The sequence below is a fragment of the Martes martes genome (assembly GCF_963455335.1).
Source record: "Martes martes genome assembly, chromosome: 4".
NCBI lineage: Eukaryota > Metazoa > Chordata > Mammalia > Carnivora > Mustelidae > Martes > Martes martes.
The window spans coordinates 187,184,245-187,198,734 of NC_137891.1; the positions used below are offsets into that span (position 1 = coordinate 187,184,245).

The following is a 14,490-nucleotide window of genomic DNA, read 5'->3' on the forward strand; positions in this document are numbered from 1 at the left end:
ACAGGACCGTGAGGCGCAGGCGTGCAGCAGAGCCTGACGCAGACACCGCGGCCCCCGAAACACCCAGCAGCCAAGGGGCCACGTGTGGCTCCGGGGGGTCCTGAGGCTGGGGGACTGCACGGCTTAGCGGGGCCCCGAAGGAGAAGGCGGCAGGGAGGCAGGTGGTTCACGGGCGGTGGCCCAAGCAGAGCCCGTCCGGGAGACAAGGTGCGGAAGGCGCCTCCCGCCCAGAGGCTCTTGCGCGCTCGGATTCCGTGGGGCGGTTGGGAATGAGCAGTGTTTTGCACCCGTGGGAGGAATTGATTTCACGCAAAATACAGAACAAGGCACAGATGCTCCTTTCCAGTTTTGTGTCCTCGTTTAGCTGGGGCCCCTGCTGTGTGGCAGACAGGGTGCCAAGCCCTCGGTTGGGGAGGAGGGAGAAGACGGGGTGAGGCACGTTTCTGACTTTTGAGGAACGGGTCTGGGGGCTCCTGAGGTGAGCAAGCAAATGCTGGTTCGGGGCCCAGTCCCTTCATGGTGCAGCTGAGCGCTCCTCCTGCTTCCCGCTTTCTAAGAATCTTTAGTTTTGAAAATGTTCTTTGTAGCTAAAGCCCCACAGAGCGGCTTCATGACCACCCACGTGGTTCCAGGATGCGGGGCCAGAGGCGGAAACCCAGGTGCAGTGGACCAGCCGGCTGCTCCCCCCTCCTCCCCTCCAGGCTGACAGCGGGGTCTGTGCCACCGGGTCCGACCACCCTGCTCATGCCTGTCCCACGGACTGGTTTCCTCCTGCCCACTGGCCCTCTCGGTGGCCTCTCCAGCCAGAGACGTGTGTGGCTGGTCAGCAGTCTTCACCCGGAAACGTGCATGTTTTGCTTGAGAGCCCCAGTCAGCTGTATGGCACCAGAATGTCCTTCTCTGCGGGTGTCCTGGGATCTTTCATCTTCGGTGCCGGATTAATTAGCTTTTGCTGCCTATTTAGCTGCATCGTTAGGGCCACTGATGTCCCCTAACAGTGTCTTTCCCATTTAGGATCACGAGCATGGGATTCTTAAATATTACTCTTCCCCCTGACTCGAGTCTTTCCTCTGAGGAAACCGACACCCCCCCCCGGAGTGGTTCTCGGCCTTCAGAGACGCCACCCGGCCCTATGTGGCCCCCGGGATTCAGTCCGCCCTTCCCAGAGTGGGCAGCGGGGAGGGGGCAGAGCATACAGGGCCTGCTGATCCCTAATCTCCTTGGCGGTTGGGACAGGAAGCCACCTGCCCTACTTTCCCTGCTGTCTTGTTCGCAAGAGGGAAGCATCGATTCTCCAACGGCAGTGAACACATCCAGTTGTGACCTGACACAGAGCGTGAGCGGTGAAACACAGCCAGGCAGCCCCTTTCCCCGGCCCCGAGGCGTGTGGGAGCCACGGTCCTGCGGTGCCTGAGGCCTCTGCCCGAGTTCCTGCTTTTGACATTCTAACGTTAGAAACCCATCGTCTTTACTACCCCGTGCATGAATTGCCACAAATAATCCTTACTAATTACCTTACCTAATACTCCCCTGACCCCTCCCGGCCCAGTCGCTTTTCACAGAGCTGCCCACAGGTGCTTCTGGAACCTGGCAGGGAGACGCCGGACTGTCTGGGGAGGCTGTCACTCAGCCGGCTCCCAGAATAACCCGTTGCCATTGCGGAGGGGTGGGCTAGTTAAAATAGGATGAACTTACTATTGTTTTCTTAATATAGAAGCCTGGCACCCACACTCCGTCAGCTGGGATTAAATATAGAAACGGGGGCATGTCAAATCGCCACCCACGGGGCGGGCAGTGGCGGCGCTGGGCTCGGAGCTGCTAACTGCCGCTCTGGGTTTGTAGGCAAGCGTGACCCAGGCAGCCAGTCGGGCCTGAGAATAAATTTAAGCCTCTATTTTTAAGCCAGCCAACATGTTGTCGATACTTAAAAAGCCTATGAGCAGTTAAATGTTAGATTCAAAAATATCTCTGATGCCCGCTGTTTATCTGCGTGCTCACGGCCAAGCAGGTCTCATGTTCTTCCTTCCCATAATTCCTGAAATGGATGCAGCATCTAGGGACAGCAAATCTACAATTTTGTTGTCATTTTTTAAATGGCGAGTCCCGGGTAATGAGGACAGCACACGACAGACTGTAATTTGCCAAAGTGATGTCCCCATCACGGGCAGCCCCCATTGTGCCGGCACGGGGAGAAACTGACACGCTTTTCCGGCGGGACCCCTGGCAGAGGCACGTTTTGGAAGGCTGGGGTACTGGGTGTTTCACATGTAAGTGTAGAAAAGGGAGCAGGAGGTGGGGAGTTCAGTGTCGAGGAGGGCAGGCGGCTTTCTGCAGGGCGGGGGCTGTTTGTGTTTGACAGAGTTTATCTCTCTCTGTGGACAGGTCATAGCGTACTGCGTCTGCCGCCCTCGCTTTGCGATAACTGTCCTTACAAATATGTCAGGACGGGATGAGATTTTTCATGGTCTTACTTCCGCCTGGGCCACGTGACAGGAGCGTCTCAGAACCAGCCCCGTGCAGTGATGTGTCCCGCATGGGTCCTCTCCGTACCACGAAGACGGAGAAAACAGCTTGAATTAACATCTTATTATAATCTCGGCTTTAGGTCCACTCTCTTCCCTCTAAGCAGGCACCAGACGTCTCTTGACACGCAGGACCCCAGAGGACCGGTGCCCCCAGCTCCGAAAGCCCCAGGACACCTCCCGTTTCTTTCTTTTTTTCGGGAGGGGGGCAGAGGGAGAAGGAGAGAGAGAATCCCAAGCAGGCTCCACGCCCAGCACGGAGCCCGACACACAGCTCGAGCTCACAACCCTGAGATCATGACCTGAGCCGAAGTCAAGAGTCGTACGCTTCACGAGTCACCCGGGGGCCCCCAAAGAGACCTCCCCGATTCAAGAGCAAACACTTGAGTTCTGGACAGAGATTTTCCATGTAGTGAGCCCTGACGTCTGCCTTGCTGTCCCTTCCCGTCGAACCGGCCGTGGCCTCCGTGGGAGGTTCAGATTAATGGACGTAGTGAGAGCCTTCCTGCAGCTTGGACCCCGCTTCCCTGGGCTGTCCCCGGTGGAGCAGACCCCGACCTCTTCCCAGGCCTCCGTGTGTGGCAGTGTGAGATTGCTGCCCAGCCTCGTTGCCCGCTGCCCACATTAGTCACTGTTCCCAGTACCTGGGATAAATCCCCAAGTTGGGGCACAGTCTGGTAATAGACACCCACGGTGCAACCAGCCTGTCCCCGTCTCTGGGCAGTAGAAGTCTGTGGGATTGGTCCATGAGTGGCCTTTACCATAAAATGCTGATATGTTTTTTTCTTTGTGAGGTTTGCGGCTAATCACGGTTCTCTCCCCTGTCCCAACTCAGATTTGTGTGCTGGCTGTTAGGGTCTGGAGGAGGCGATCTTTTTTTAATTTTTAAAATTTAAATTAAATTAACATATAAAGCATTATCAGTTTTAGAGGTAGAGTTCAGTGATTCATATACTGCATATAACACCCAGTGCTCATTGCATCACGTGCCCTCCCTAATGCCCATCCCCCAGTTACCCCATCTCCCAAGCCTCTCCCTTCCAGCAGCCCTCAGTCGGTTTCCTAGAGTTGAAGAGTCTCTTACGATTTGTCTCCCACTCTGATTTCATCTTGTTTTATTTTCACTCCCTTCCCCTATGATCCTCTGTCCTGTTTCTCAAATACCACATATGAGTGAAATTACACGACAGTTTTTTCTCTGATTGACTTGTCTTGCTTAGCATAATACCCTCTAGTTCTAGCCATGTTGCTGCAAATGGCAAGATTTCATTTTGATGACTGTGTGATATTCCTTTGTAGATACCCCACATCTTTATCCATTCATCTGTTGATGGACATCTGGCCTCTTTCCATAATTTGGCTATTGTGGACGTTGCTGCTATAAACACTGGGGTGCACGTGCCCTTTCGGATCACTATGCTTTTATCTTTGGGGTAGATACCAGTAGTGCGATTGCTGGGTCATAGGGCAGCTCTATTTTCAACTTTCTGAGGCACCTCCATGCTGTTTTCCAGAGTGGCTGCACCAGCTCCGCACTCCCACCACAGTCCCCTCTCTCTGCATCCTCACCAACACCTGTCATTTCCTGACTTGCTGATTTTAGCCATTCTGACTGGTGTGAGGTGGGATCTCACTGTGGTTTTCATGTGTATTTCCCTGATGCCGAGTGATGTGGAGTACTTTTTCCTGTGTCTGTTGGCCATCTGGATGTCTTCTTTGCAGAAATGTCTGTTCATGTCCTCTGCCCATTTCTTGATTGAATTATTTGTTCTTTGGGTGTTGAGTTTAATAAGTTCTTAATAGATTTTCGATACTAGTCCTTTATCTCATAAGACATCTGCAAATATCTTCTCCCATTCTGCCGGTTGTCTTTTGGTTTTGTGGGCTGTTTCCTTTGCTGTGCAGAAGCTTTTTATCCTGATGAAGTCCTAAGAGTTCATTTTTGTTTTGTTTCCCTCGCCTCTGGGGATGTGTCTAGCAAGAAGTCGCTGTGGCCGAGGTCACAGAAGTTGCTGCCTGTGTTCTTCTCTTAGCATTTTTTTTTTAAATATATGTGAATTCTGTTGTTTTTTTAAAAGATTTTATTTATCTATTTGACAGAGAGAGAGAGATCACAAGCAGGCAGAGAGGCAGGCAGAGAGAGAGGGGGAAGCAGGCTCCCCGCCGAGCAGAGAGCCCGATGTGGGGCTCGATCCCAGGACCCTGAGACCCTGACCTGAGCCAAAGGCAGAGGCTTAACCCACTGAGCCACCCAGGCGCCCTTTCTCTTAGGATTTTGCTGGATTCCTGTCTCACACTGAGGTTTTTCATCCCGACTACTTTTGTGTATGGTATAGGAAATTGTCCAGTTTCGTTCTTCTGCACGCGGCTGTCCAGTTTCCCCAACACCGTTTGTTGAAGAGACTTGTTTCCATTGGACGTTCCTGTTCTGTTGAAGATTAGCTAACGTAGAGTTGAGGGTCCGTTTCTGGGCTCTCTATTCTGTTCCATTGATCTGTGTGTCTGTTTTTGTGAGGAGACTGTCTTCTCATTTGTCGCTCTCCAACAGGCATAGCAAAAGGTAATTGTACTGTGAGCACCAGTTTTGTTCCGCGACAAGTCACCCGGCTCACCTGGCTCTTGATCAGACACGAGTGTCTTCCCCGGCTCCAGCTGTGGCTCATCACGAACCAGACTGTTACCCAAGCACGGGCCTGACCACCCCGTCGTGGGGCAGCTTCCTTGGGTTGAGTGTGCTCTGTAGTGGGTGATCTCTCATTAGTTCACTCGTTTAGTCGCTCATTCATCCAGCACAGCCGTTTCCTGAGCGAGCTCTGCCAGGTTCCGAACTGGGCGGGGCGCAGGCAATACGGCGTGTCCCCGCCTGGTGCTGGCTTCTGTGCCACGGGTGCACAGACGGTCTGGGGGTGCAGCACTGGAGGGTGTCTTTCCTTGGGGTCTGCCCTGGGCTCAGGGTTGATCCTGGTCAGCACATGCCGGGGTCATGTGATATTTTTAGCAATTTTTAACGATGAAGTCGCTTGTGGAATCTTCCTGCATTTTGGATAAATGGGGAAGAAGCCCTTCTTGTATTTATTCTCCCACTCTTGACGGCTTCTGCTTTTCAGGACCCACAAACGAGGAGTTCGCTGTAGGTACTTCCTGCGTCCCGAACACTACTTGCAATTCAGACTCTACCTTCTCCACCTCCTTACCTTCCTCCCTGCCCCCCAGACCCTGACACCCCGGCACCACCTGACGGCTCACGCCGGCGGCTCTGGTCTCCTGCCCTTCCGCGCCCACACGCGCTGATTTTGCTGCCGCCCCCCACCTGTCGCCGTGGTCTTGCACTCTGTCGTCCATATCCCGTCTCGGGCAGGAATTCCACCTCTCGTCTCCGTGCTGCAGGTCCTGGATCGAGAAGCAGGGGATGCAGCACAGCTGCGTTGGTCCCCGCTCTATGGGCTGGTCCCCACTCTACCCCGAGCGAGTGTTGTGCCTTTGGACGCGTGTCTCTGTGCCTCCAGTTCCTGCTTTGGAAAGTGGAGACCATAACGTGCCTCCCTCCCAGGGCTGCTGTCCAGTCCCTCCGTCCGTCCTTCCTGCATTCCTGCATTCACTGTTCGTAGAGAGGCTCCTGCGGAGCAGACACTCCGGGATACATCCGTGAGCAAAACATGGTCCTCGCCCTCCAGGGCAGACCTGGCATATGTTAGTCCCGCGTGCTGCAGCCGCGGCGGCCACTGGCCCCGCGGGAAACCAAACCCTCGTTCCCGACCAGCTCCCTGCTCCCCGCTCCCCGCAACAGGGCTGCTTCTACCACGCGTCCACTTGGTTCCCAGCTCCTGGGCCGGACTTCTCGGTCTCCTCCATTTTCTCTCAAAAAACCCTCCTCGTCTCTGTCTCATCAGAAGGACCCTGATGGTGGCTCCATCTAAGAAAAGGACAGCCACACGTAGTACTGTTACAAACGTCTAAAATTTTCCAGTTAAAATGCCCTGAACACTCCCCGGAACACTGAACGAGGGAGGATTTTAACTGAGTCTTGCAGTTGGACACCCCCCATAATTTCTCCCGGAATCCTGTCTCTTCGCCATTCTTGGTTTCAACCATTCCTAGATTCTGGACCAGCGTTTCCTTAACGTACGTTATTGCCGGCGTGGGGGTGTCTCGTGGCAAACGCAGCCTCTCCTGACGCTCCTGGGACTGAACGAGCTTTTGTTGGCTGCCCGAGGAGGTTTGCTTATCGTACTCAGAGTGAGCCTGGGAAAATGCCTTCTGAATTCAGGTCGAGCGAGCAGGGCCCGCCTGGCCAGCTGCTGGAACGGCTCAGTTCTCTGTGAGGCAGCCCCACCCAGGAGAACTCAGTCTGTGGGCTCTCGCTCCCTCTGCAAAACTGAACGTGTGTGTGCACGCGTGCCCACATGTGTGCACATACACCCCACATGTGTGCACATGCATCTGCACACACCCCACACATGTACACACACCCACACACATGCACACTCATGCATGCCCCCCCTCACCGCCCGCACACTCACGCACACGTGAACCCACACAGCGTCAGGAGGTGGTCCATGGGAGGTGCCGCTGTGGGGCAGCATGGGGCTCGCCCGTCCCCCAAGGGCTATCTCTGCCTGCCCAGGGTCCCCAGCCAGGCAGTGACCCCGGACTCCAAGCCTGCACTGCCGTGAGGGCAGCACCACATTCACACCGCAGTGCGGCCCCTCTTGAGGCTCAGGGCCCTCCAGGGAGGCAGTCCACACTGACAGGCTCAGTGAGCGATCCGGGCACTGTTTGGTGTTTTTCCCTCCTTGGAGTGCGGGGCTGGGGATGTGGCCCGCCAGACCTGCACTTGCCCTGCCTTGGCCGAGGCTCCCTGCTGCGGGTAAAGACCCAGAGGGCCTCGTGGTGGGCTCGGGGAGGCTGCCTGTGTCTGTTTCCGGTAACAGCGTCATCCCGCATAGGCCCCTTACGGAGCGCAGTGTGACCCCTTGTGTCAGCTCTGAGCCAAGCTGCTTGAGGCCAGAGGCCTCCCCCTGCCCCGGCCTCGGTCACCTGGAGATAAAACCTGGCGCCTGCGATTCTTTCCTCTCGGAAGAGCTGTTTCCCCAGCATGCTGTCTGCCGTATGGGTCAGAGCCTGCTTTAGTTTGAAAACCGGGGATACTGGGACGCCTGGGTGGCTCAGTTGGTTGGGCGGCTGCCTTCGGCTCGGGTCATGATCCCAGCGTCCTGGGATCGAGTCCCACATCAGGCTCCTTGCTCGGCGGGGAGCCTGCTTCTCCCTCTGCCTCTGCCTGCCACTCTGTCTGCCTGTGCTCGCTCCCTCTCTCTCTCTCTCTCTCTGACAAATAAATAAAAAATAAAAAAAAATAAAAAAAATTAAAAAAAAGAAAACCGGGGATACTGATCCCTTCCGTCTTGGCTGAAGCGAATCCCTGTGTGAATCTCTCCTAAAACGGCGGCAGTAGCTGCGTCTCCGTCCCCATCTGGTCATTTACCATTTCCACCGCATAGCAGCATCTTCCATGAAAAAAGTCATGGTAATAAAAGTATCATTTTAAAATCAAGAACAGGAATGTGTTTTTTAAAACCTTCTGGTCTGGAATGCTCAGATATGCGCAGAATGGAGGGAAGAGTGTACTGGACCCCAGGTGTCCCTCTGTGTCCCAGGTGTCTTATAAGCAGCACCTCTGCTCCCCTGGTCCAGTCCGGAGGGGAGCTCTGCTCTTTTCAGTTTATTGGATTTTGTTTTTCCCACACAGTAAGAGGGTTTTAATTAGTCACCAATGTTTAAAAATTGGTGGATGCCTTATAAACGTGTAGGTTCCAGTCTTGTCTGGAATCATCGCAAGGCTGGTAGCACGAGGTCGGCATTCCTAGGGTGGGAGGCCGCGGGCAAGGCCAGGCAGCGGCCCTGCTTACCGCCCCCAATTGCCCGCCTGGCCCTGCAGACATCTGGCTCCGAGAGCCTCATCCTAAGCATGCTTCCTGGTGAGCTCTCACGAGGGATGACGTCTGTTTTCCTGCCTCGTTCTGGATGTTTAGGAAGCATTCTGGATCCTGGGGTGAATGAACGTTAGTTTCTGAGATGGCTGATTAACTGATTGATTGAACACAAGAAAAGCGTTGGGTGGGCAGAATGAGAAGGAGGTTGAGAATCTCTAGCAGACCCCCCTGGCGGAGCTCAGAGGCAGACGCCAGTCTCAGCCCCGAGATCATGACCCGAGCAGAAATCAAGAGTCGGCGGACGCTTAAGTCACTGAGCGCCCAGGCGCCCTCTAAGACTTTTGATAGCTATTAGGTTGGTTCACTCTGTTCCTTTTATAGGTCAAACATGGTTGAATATTGGCAATTTCATGTAGTTCAGCCTAATAAGAAACATGGTTTAAATGTTTGAATACAAAGTAAGTAGCATGTGTTTTCCTGGGGGGGGGCAGTGTTGGGTGTGGGGAGACTAGCAGGTGTGCAGTTGTGATCCCATCAAAGTAAGGGGCCAACGCCTGCAGCCCGATGTTTTCAGATCACCTTGGCCTGCCGTGAGCCGGCTTTTCTGGTGTGTTTGTTTTCTGTAATGGCTTTACCGAGACGATTCGCGCCGTCACAAGTGATTGATTTCCGGTGTATTCCGGTTCATGGCCATCACCACAGTCAATGTTAGAATAGTTTCATCCCCCCAAAAAGACGCTCCACACCCATCGGCTCTCACTTGCCATCTCCCCCCGCCCCCCCAGCCCTGGCAACTGTTAATCTGCTTTCTACGGTTCTGCCTGTTCTAGACCTTTCTTATAAAGGGAATCCTACAACGTCTGGTCTTTGGGACCTGGCTTCTTCCCTGAGCAGCGTGTTCTCGGGGTTGCTCTGTGTTGCGGTGTGGGTCAGGGCTTTGCTCATTTTCGTTGCTGGGTCATATCCCACTGTACGGAGGGGCCGCATCTCCCCGTCCGTTCATCAGTTGACGTGCATGTGGCTCGTGTCCCCTGTTTGGCCGTCATGAGTAACGCGGTCATGAAATCCGTGTACAAGTTTTTGCGTGACCACGAGTTTTTAGTTGTCATGGGTGCACACGTAGGAGAGGAACTGCCGGGGCGTAGGTAACTCTCTGTCAGCCTTTGAGAAACTCCTGCCTGTTTCCAAAGCGGCTGCACCGTCCATCCCCTCTGGCAGCACGTGCGGGCTCTGATCTCCGCGTCCCACTGACGCTTGCGACCTGACTTTGGATGCGGCCATGCCGGCAGGTTTTGTAACTTACTTCCTGAGGGAGCAGGGTACCTGGAGAGGGTAGGAAAAGGACCATCGTTTCGTGAGCGGCCGAGGCCGTCAGCTGCAGTTCGTCGTCCGCAGGCGCTCCTAGGGCAGCCGGGTTCCTGCTCGAGTGTCCGCTGTGCCGGGTCACGACCCCAACGCCCCTGGCTGCTGGGGAGTGGGAGGGCTTTGTCTTTTATGACTGGGCTCCAGGGTGGGAGGTGGCCTCCCCGTGTCTGACCTGCCGCGTGCCCCTTCTCCGTGCAGGTGTCACCATGAAGCTCATGGACGAGGTGGCAGGGATCGTGGCCGCGCGTCATTGCAAGACCAACATAGTCACCGCCTCCGTGGACGCCATCAACTTTCACGACAAGATCAGAAAAGGTAACGGGCTCTGCAGACAGAGAGAAGCCGGGCGGCCGTTGGCTCGCTGGCTCCCTCGGCCAGCTTGCCGGTGGTCCGCGCCGCGCGCCCGCGCCCCGTGTCCGCCCGTCTCCCCAGAGGAACAGGAACAGGAAGCCGGTCTTGGGCTCTGTTCTTGTGGACGCCTCCGTGAGGCTAGGATCGGTGGGCTGGGTTTTTCAGACCCGTAACACGCACAGTTCAGATGTGTCTGGGGCCTTTATGCCGCTGGGGAACGCCACCAGCCCCTCTTCAAATGCTCCACGAGCAGGGCCCTCTGAAGAGCTTACGAGCTCGGCTCCGGCGACCAGTGCCCCCGAGCTTCCACGTTTCCTCTGGGGGAGGAACATATAAGCCACGATATAGGTAGCGGTGGGATCCGAGCAGAGAAGCCCATGGGCCAGCAGCCAGGCAGCCCTGGGGTTTGGGACTCCCCCTGTCCCAGACACTCGCTCTCCTGGGAGGGCGGGCCAGCTCCTCACGCCCACCCCATGGGACTGCTGAGGGTGTGAAGTGAGTGACAGTCCCCTCCTGACGCAGGGCGATTTCCACGTGTGTTGTGTCTTCTGTGGTGAGGCTCGGTGCCCCGGACAAGGAGCGCTTGCTGTGGGCTTGGGTGACGTCACTGCGGTGGGAGCCTGGCATTGTTCGCAAGCAGCTTTGCTGGGAAAGCCGTCGGGTCAGGCCGGACCCTGGCTGGGGGGGGGGGGGGTGGTGACACTGGTCTGTCCTGAGTCCCCCAGGGCCTTCCTGACCCTTGAAGGCCGCGGGGCCAGCACTGCCAGCGCGTTCTCTCTTGAACACACTGGTGGGGAAGGCCCCCAGCACGGGGCTGGAAGGGTCCTGGCGTTGAAAGGGTAGAGGCCTACCTGCCCTCCTGGGGCGATCGAGAGCAAGTCTAGCATGCCCTAGTAGGGTCTGGGCGATCTTAGGGTGAGGAAAAGGTGTGTGGTTCCACTCCATCTGCTTCGCACAATCCCTTCGTACCTGGTGGGTGTTTGCCACACAGACCTCAGCGCCATTTTAGACCTGATCCACGGAAAGTGGGTCTTGTTGTCCTGGCTTGTCCTCCGTGGGCCTGTGGTATCGAGTGCCATGGTGGCACGAACGTTTGGGAAAGGCAGAATCCCGTGCCAGGATTCCCTGCCTCTGTTTTTCTAGAACCACTCCCCGGACAAGTCCCTGCGATCACAACTTCATTGTCAAACACAACTTCAAAATCTCTAGTGGAAAAGGCATTCGCGTCCCAGGACCTTGCTCTGCTCTGTGTCTCCCAAGTGCCCTTTGAGAAGCGCCAACTAGGAAAAGAGACAGACCTTCCTGGAGAGCTAGTGTCCGCGCCGGCCGGCTCAGCAGACGTGCTGTGTGGCTCAGGGAAGCTCCCGGAGAATGACTAGAGTCTTCACCCCAATCCTTTGTACGACCAGAATTAACTTCCAAGGGGGAGCTGAGGAAGGAGAATGGTTGGTTCCTGGTCCGTGTGAATTACGGATTTGCAGGCAAGACTGTGAACTCTCCTGGAGGACAGGGCCCTTTCTAGGACCCATTTAGCAACATGAAAGTCACTGGGGCAATGTGTGCGCAGCTGTCCTTGACAGATGCTGTCGGTTTCTAAAACATTCCTCTTACTCCAAAACACAGAGAAAGGATCTTCATTTTCAGAATGCGTAGTTCTGGCAGAACGTTCTGCTCTGGAGGGTTTCCTCCAACAGGCAGATTGAGGGGTGGGCCGTGAGACCTGCCTGCTGCACCCACACAGTCCCTGCCCGGGCCCCTCGCCGGCATCCCAGGCCCCTCACCAGCAGCCCCCGGCGAGCAGAGAGAGGGTTTCTGCTTTCTCAGATCACTTCTTGCTTTGTACATGAAGGCATGTGGACCACACTAACAGCTATGGAGTCTGGCCTATTTCTGTGCCTTTGTCCCCCAGGTGCTGTTAGACACTATCACACGTTATTTGTTGTTTTCCAGAGGAGTGTCCCCGTGTGAAGCTGGGGACTCCTCTGGGCCATGGCTCTGCCGCGGAGCCGGCACCGGTGTCCCAGGTGGGGTCTCGGGTCTGGCAGCGCACTGGTCACACCTGCTGCAGACACAGGATGGGCCCATCATGTCCCCAGTTCTGGGGACACGGGCCCAGGGCTCTGCAGGCGTGGCTCCTTTCCTCCCCCTTCCCCATGCTTTACCCCTTTCTGGGGACATGCAGTGTGAGGCTGGGGTGACCCTGCCCACGGGGGACTCTAGACAGCAGGCGATCCGAGTGTGCCCAAAACTCGCTGAGGGGATGGTGGGCCACATACCAGCTTGTTCTGCTTTGGTTTTCCAACGCAAACCTGTTGAGATCTCATGAAGCCCCATCCTGGGGGCTCTCATGTGGCCTCCACACTCCTGCCGTCCCTGATCCAGCAGGAAGGGGCCTGGAGGCCGGGTGGGACCCCTGCACACTGTGCCGCAGTGGGGCAGTGGCAAAGTCGAGAGCCCTGGAGGGGGTGTTTGTGTCCTGGGGCTGCACCACAGGGGACCACAGACTGGGGGCTTCAGACCGCAGACCTTTGCACTGCCACAGTCTGGAGGCCCCAGGTCCCAAATCCAGGTGTGGGCAGAACCGCTTGGAGGTGCTGGGGAGCCCCCTTCCTGCCTCTTCCAGCCTCGGGGGGGGGATTTCCTGGCTCGTGGTCCCATCACTCCGACCCCCTCCACCGTCACGTGGCCTCTCTCTTCTCTCTGTTCTTTTGCCTCTTATAAGGACGTTGGTCACAGGGTTTAGGGCCGATAATCCGGGAGGATTTCAGCCAGAGAGCCTTAAATCAGCGGCATGTGCAAAGATCCATATTCCCAGTAAGGTCACATCCAGAGGCTCTGACTGGACTCACGTGGGGGTGTGGGGCACTGTTCCGCCCACCACACGTGCTTTCTCTCCTTACAGCTTGCTTCCGGCAGACACTCACTCACTTTCTCTTTTGCAAAAGGGTGAGGTGGGTAAAATCTCTTCTCTGCCCCCGGTCGCCCCTTCCCCCACACAGGTGTGAGTCCTTCCCTCGTGAGGGCCGACGGTGAAGTCAGCACCCAGCTCGGAGAAGGGCTTACTCTGAGGGGCTCAGGAGGGAGGGTCCCCGGTTTTGAGAAGGACAGTCATGTAGTCAGGGTTGGGGGACAGCCCCAGGCCCTGACTCCCAGGAGCAGCCCCGCTGAAGCAGAGCTGAGAGGCCCCTTGCCTCTCTGGCTTCTCCGATGAAGGGGCCGCGGCTTTCCTCCGCGGGGCAGGAGACAGGCCCAGCCCCGGGACACAGATAAACAGCACGGCACACGGAGCTGCCCTCCTTTTCGTTGGGCATTGAACTAACTCGTCCCAAAGTTGACTCTAGAATGGGACCAGCATAAGGACTATTGCTGAAGTAATGATATTTGCACGGGAAAGGCACACGCAGGCGGCTGAGCGGGTGGGCGCCCCAGGGCTGTGGTCACAGGGCGGCAGCGGCCCACAGCCAGTGTCCGGCCTCCTCAGTCACACCACTCTGGACGGTGCCACCGTAAGAGGCCGCTGCCCCTCCTGGGAGTGTCCCTCCACCCTCTGTCGGCTGATCTCACAGGGTGGGGGAAAGTCCAGAAAGGCAGGTGCATGACCAGCCCACGTACCACGTCCATGTGAGTTCGCCGTGGCCGCTCTAACAACTTCCCACAAAACCAGGGGCTTCACGGACCCCAGACACCCTGTCTCATGGCTCTGGAGGCCAGGCGTCTCAGAGAGGCACATGGGGCGGCGTTCCTGACGGGGGGCCTGACTGAGCGGGGTACAGCAGGGGTAGCCAGCCCTGCAGGGTAGGCTGGGCTGTCCCGGGACCCCCGGTGTCACTCAGGACAAGCTGGTGAAGCCTGAAGGCTGAACTTACTTTCATAGGCTGTTTGCCCTGTTGCTGACCATTTTCCTTTAGGATGAGACACGAAAACGCCCAGGCAGCGGTTGAAGACAATAATGGTGGCATGTGGTTGCTGTCGCTGTCATGGTTCGGGAAGCCCAGGCAGGAACACTTAAAGCTGGACCTGTGTGTGGAGAAGCCGTTTTCCCCAGACTGGGTGGGAAGTGAGGAATCTTCTAGGAAATGCTCCCGGCTACGTTATGTAAGACACACCAAGCTACTTCGTTAGCTCTGTGCTTTTCTGAGGACTCCAACACTTTTCTGCAACTCCAACACTGAGCCGTCCCTAAGGTCTGATACCCTCGGCAGCGCGGCCGCTGTGGGAAGAGCAGTGCCGTGCCGTCCGGCCCGGGAGACGCCCCACTCCAGGGGCACACGGCGCCCCTGCCCCGAGCCGCGGGAAGCCCGCTCATCCCCACTTCTCTGGCC

At 56.4% G+C, this 14,490-nt stretch overlaps 1 protein-coding gene across 3 annotated transcripts in view; it reads left to right on the forward strand.

Moving 5' to 3' along the window:
- ACOT7 (acyl-CoA thioesterase 7) overlaps nt 1-14,490 on the forward strand; it is a gene marked incomplete at its 5' end in the record, with an annotated part of 95,832 nt that overhangs the window by 60,159 nt on the left and 21,183 nt on the right. For all 3 annotated transcript variants that reach the window (XM_080800739.1, XM_080800738.1, XM_080800740.1), the window contains one exon: nt 10,016-10,132. In XM_080800739.1, coding sequence (XP_080656865.1) covers nt 10,016-10,132 — 117 coding nt within the window. The remainder of the gene's footprint in view (nt 1-10,015; nt 10,133-14,490) is intronic.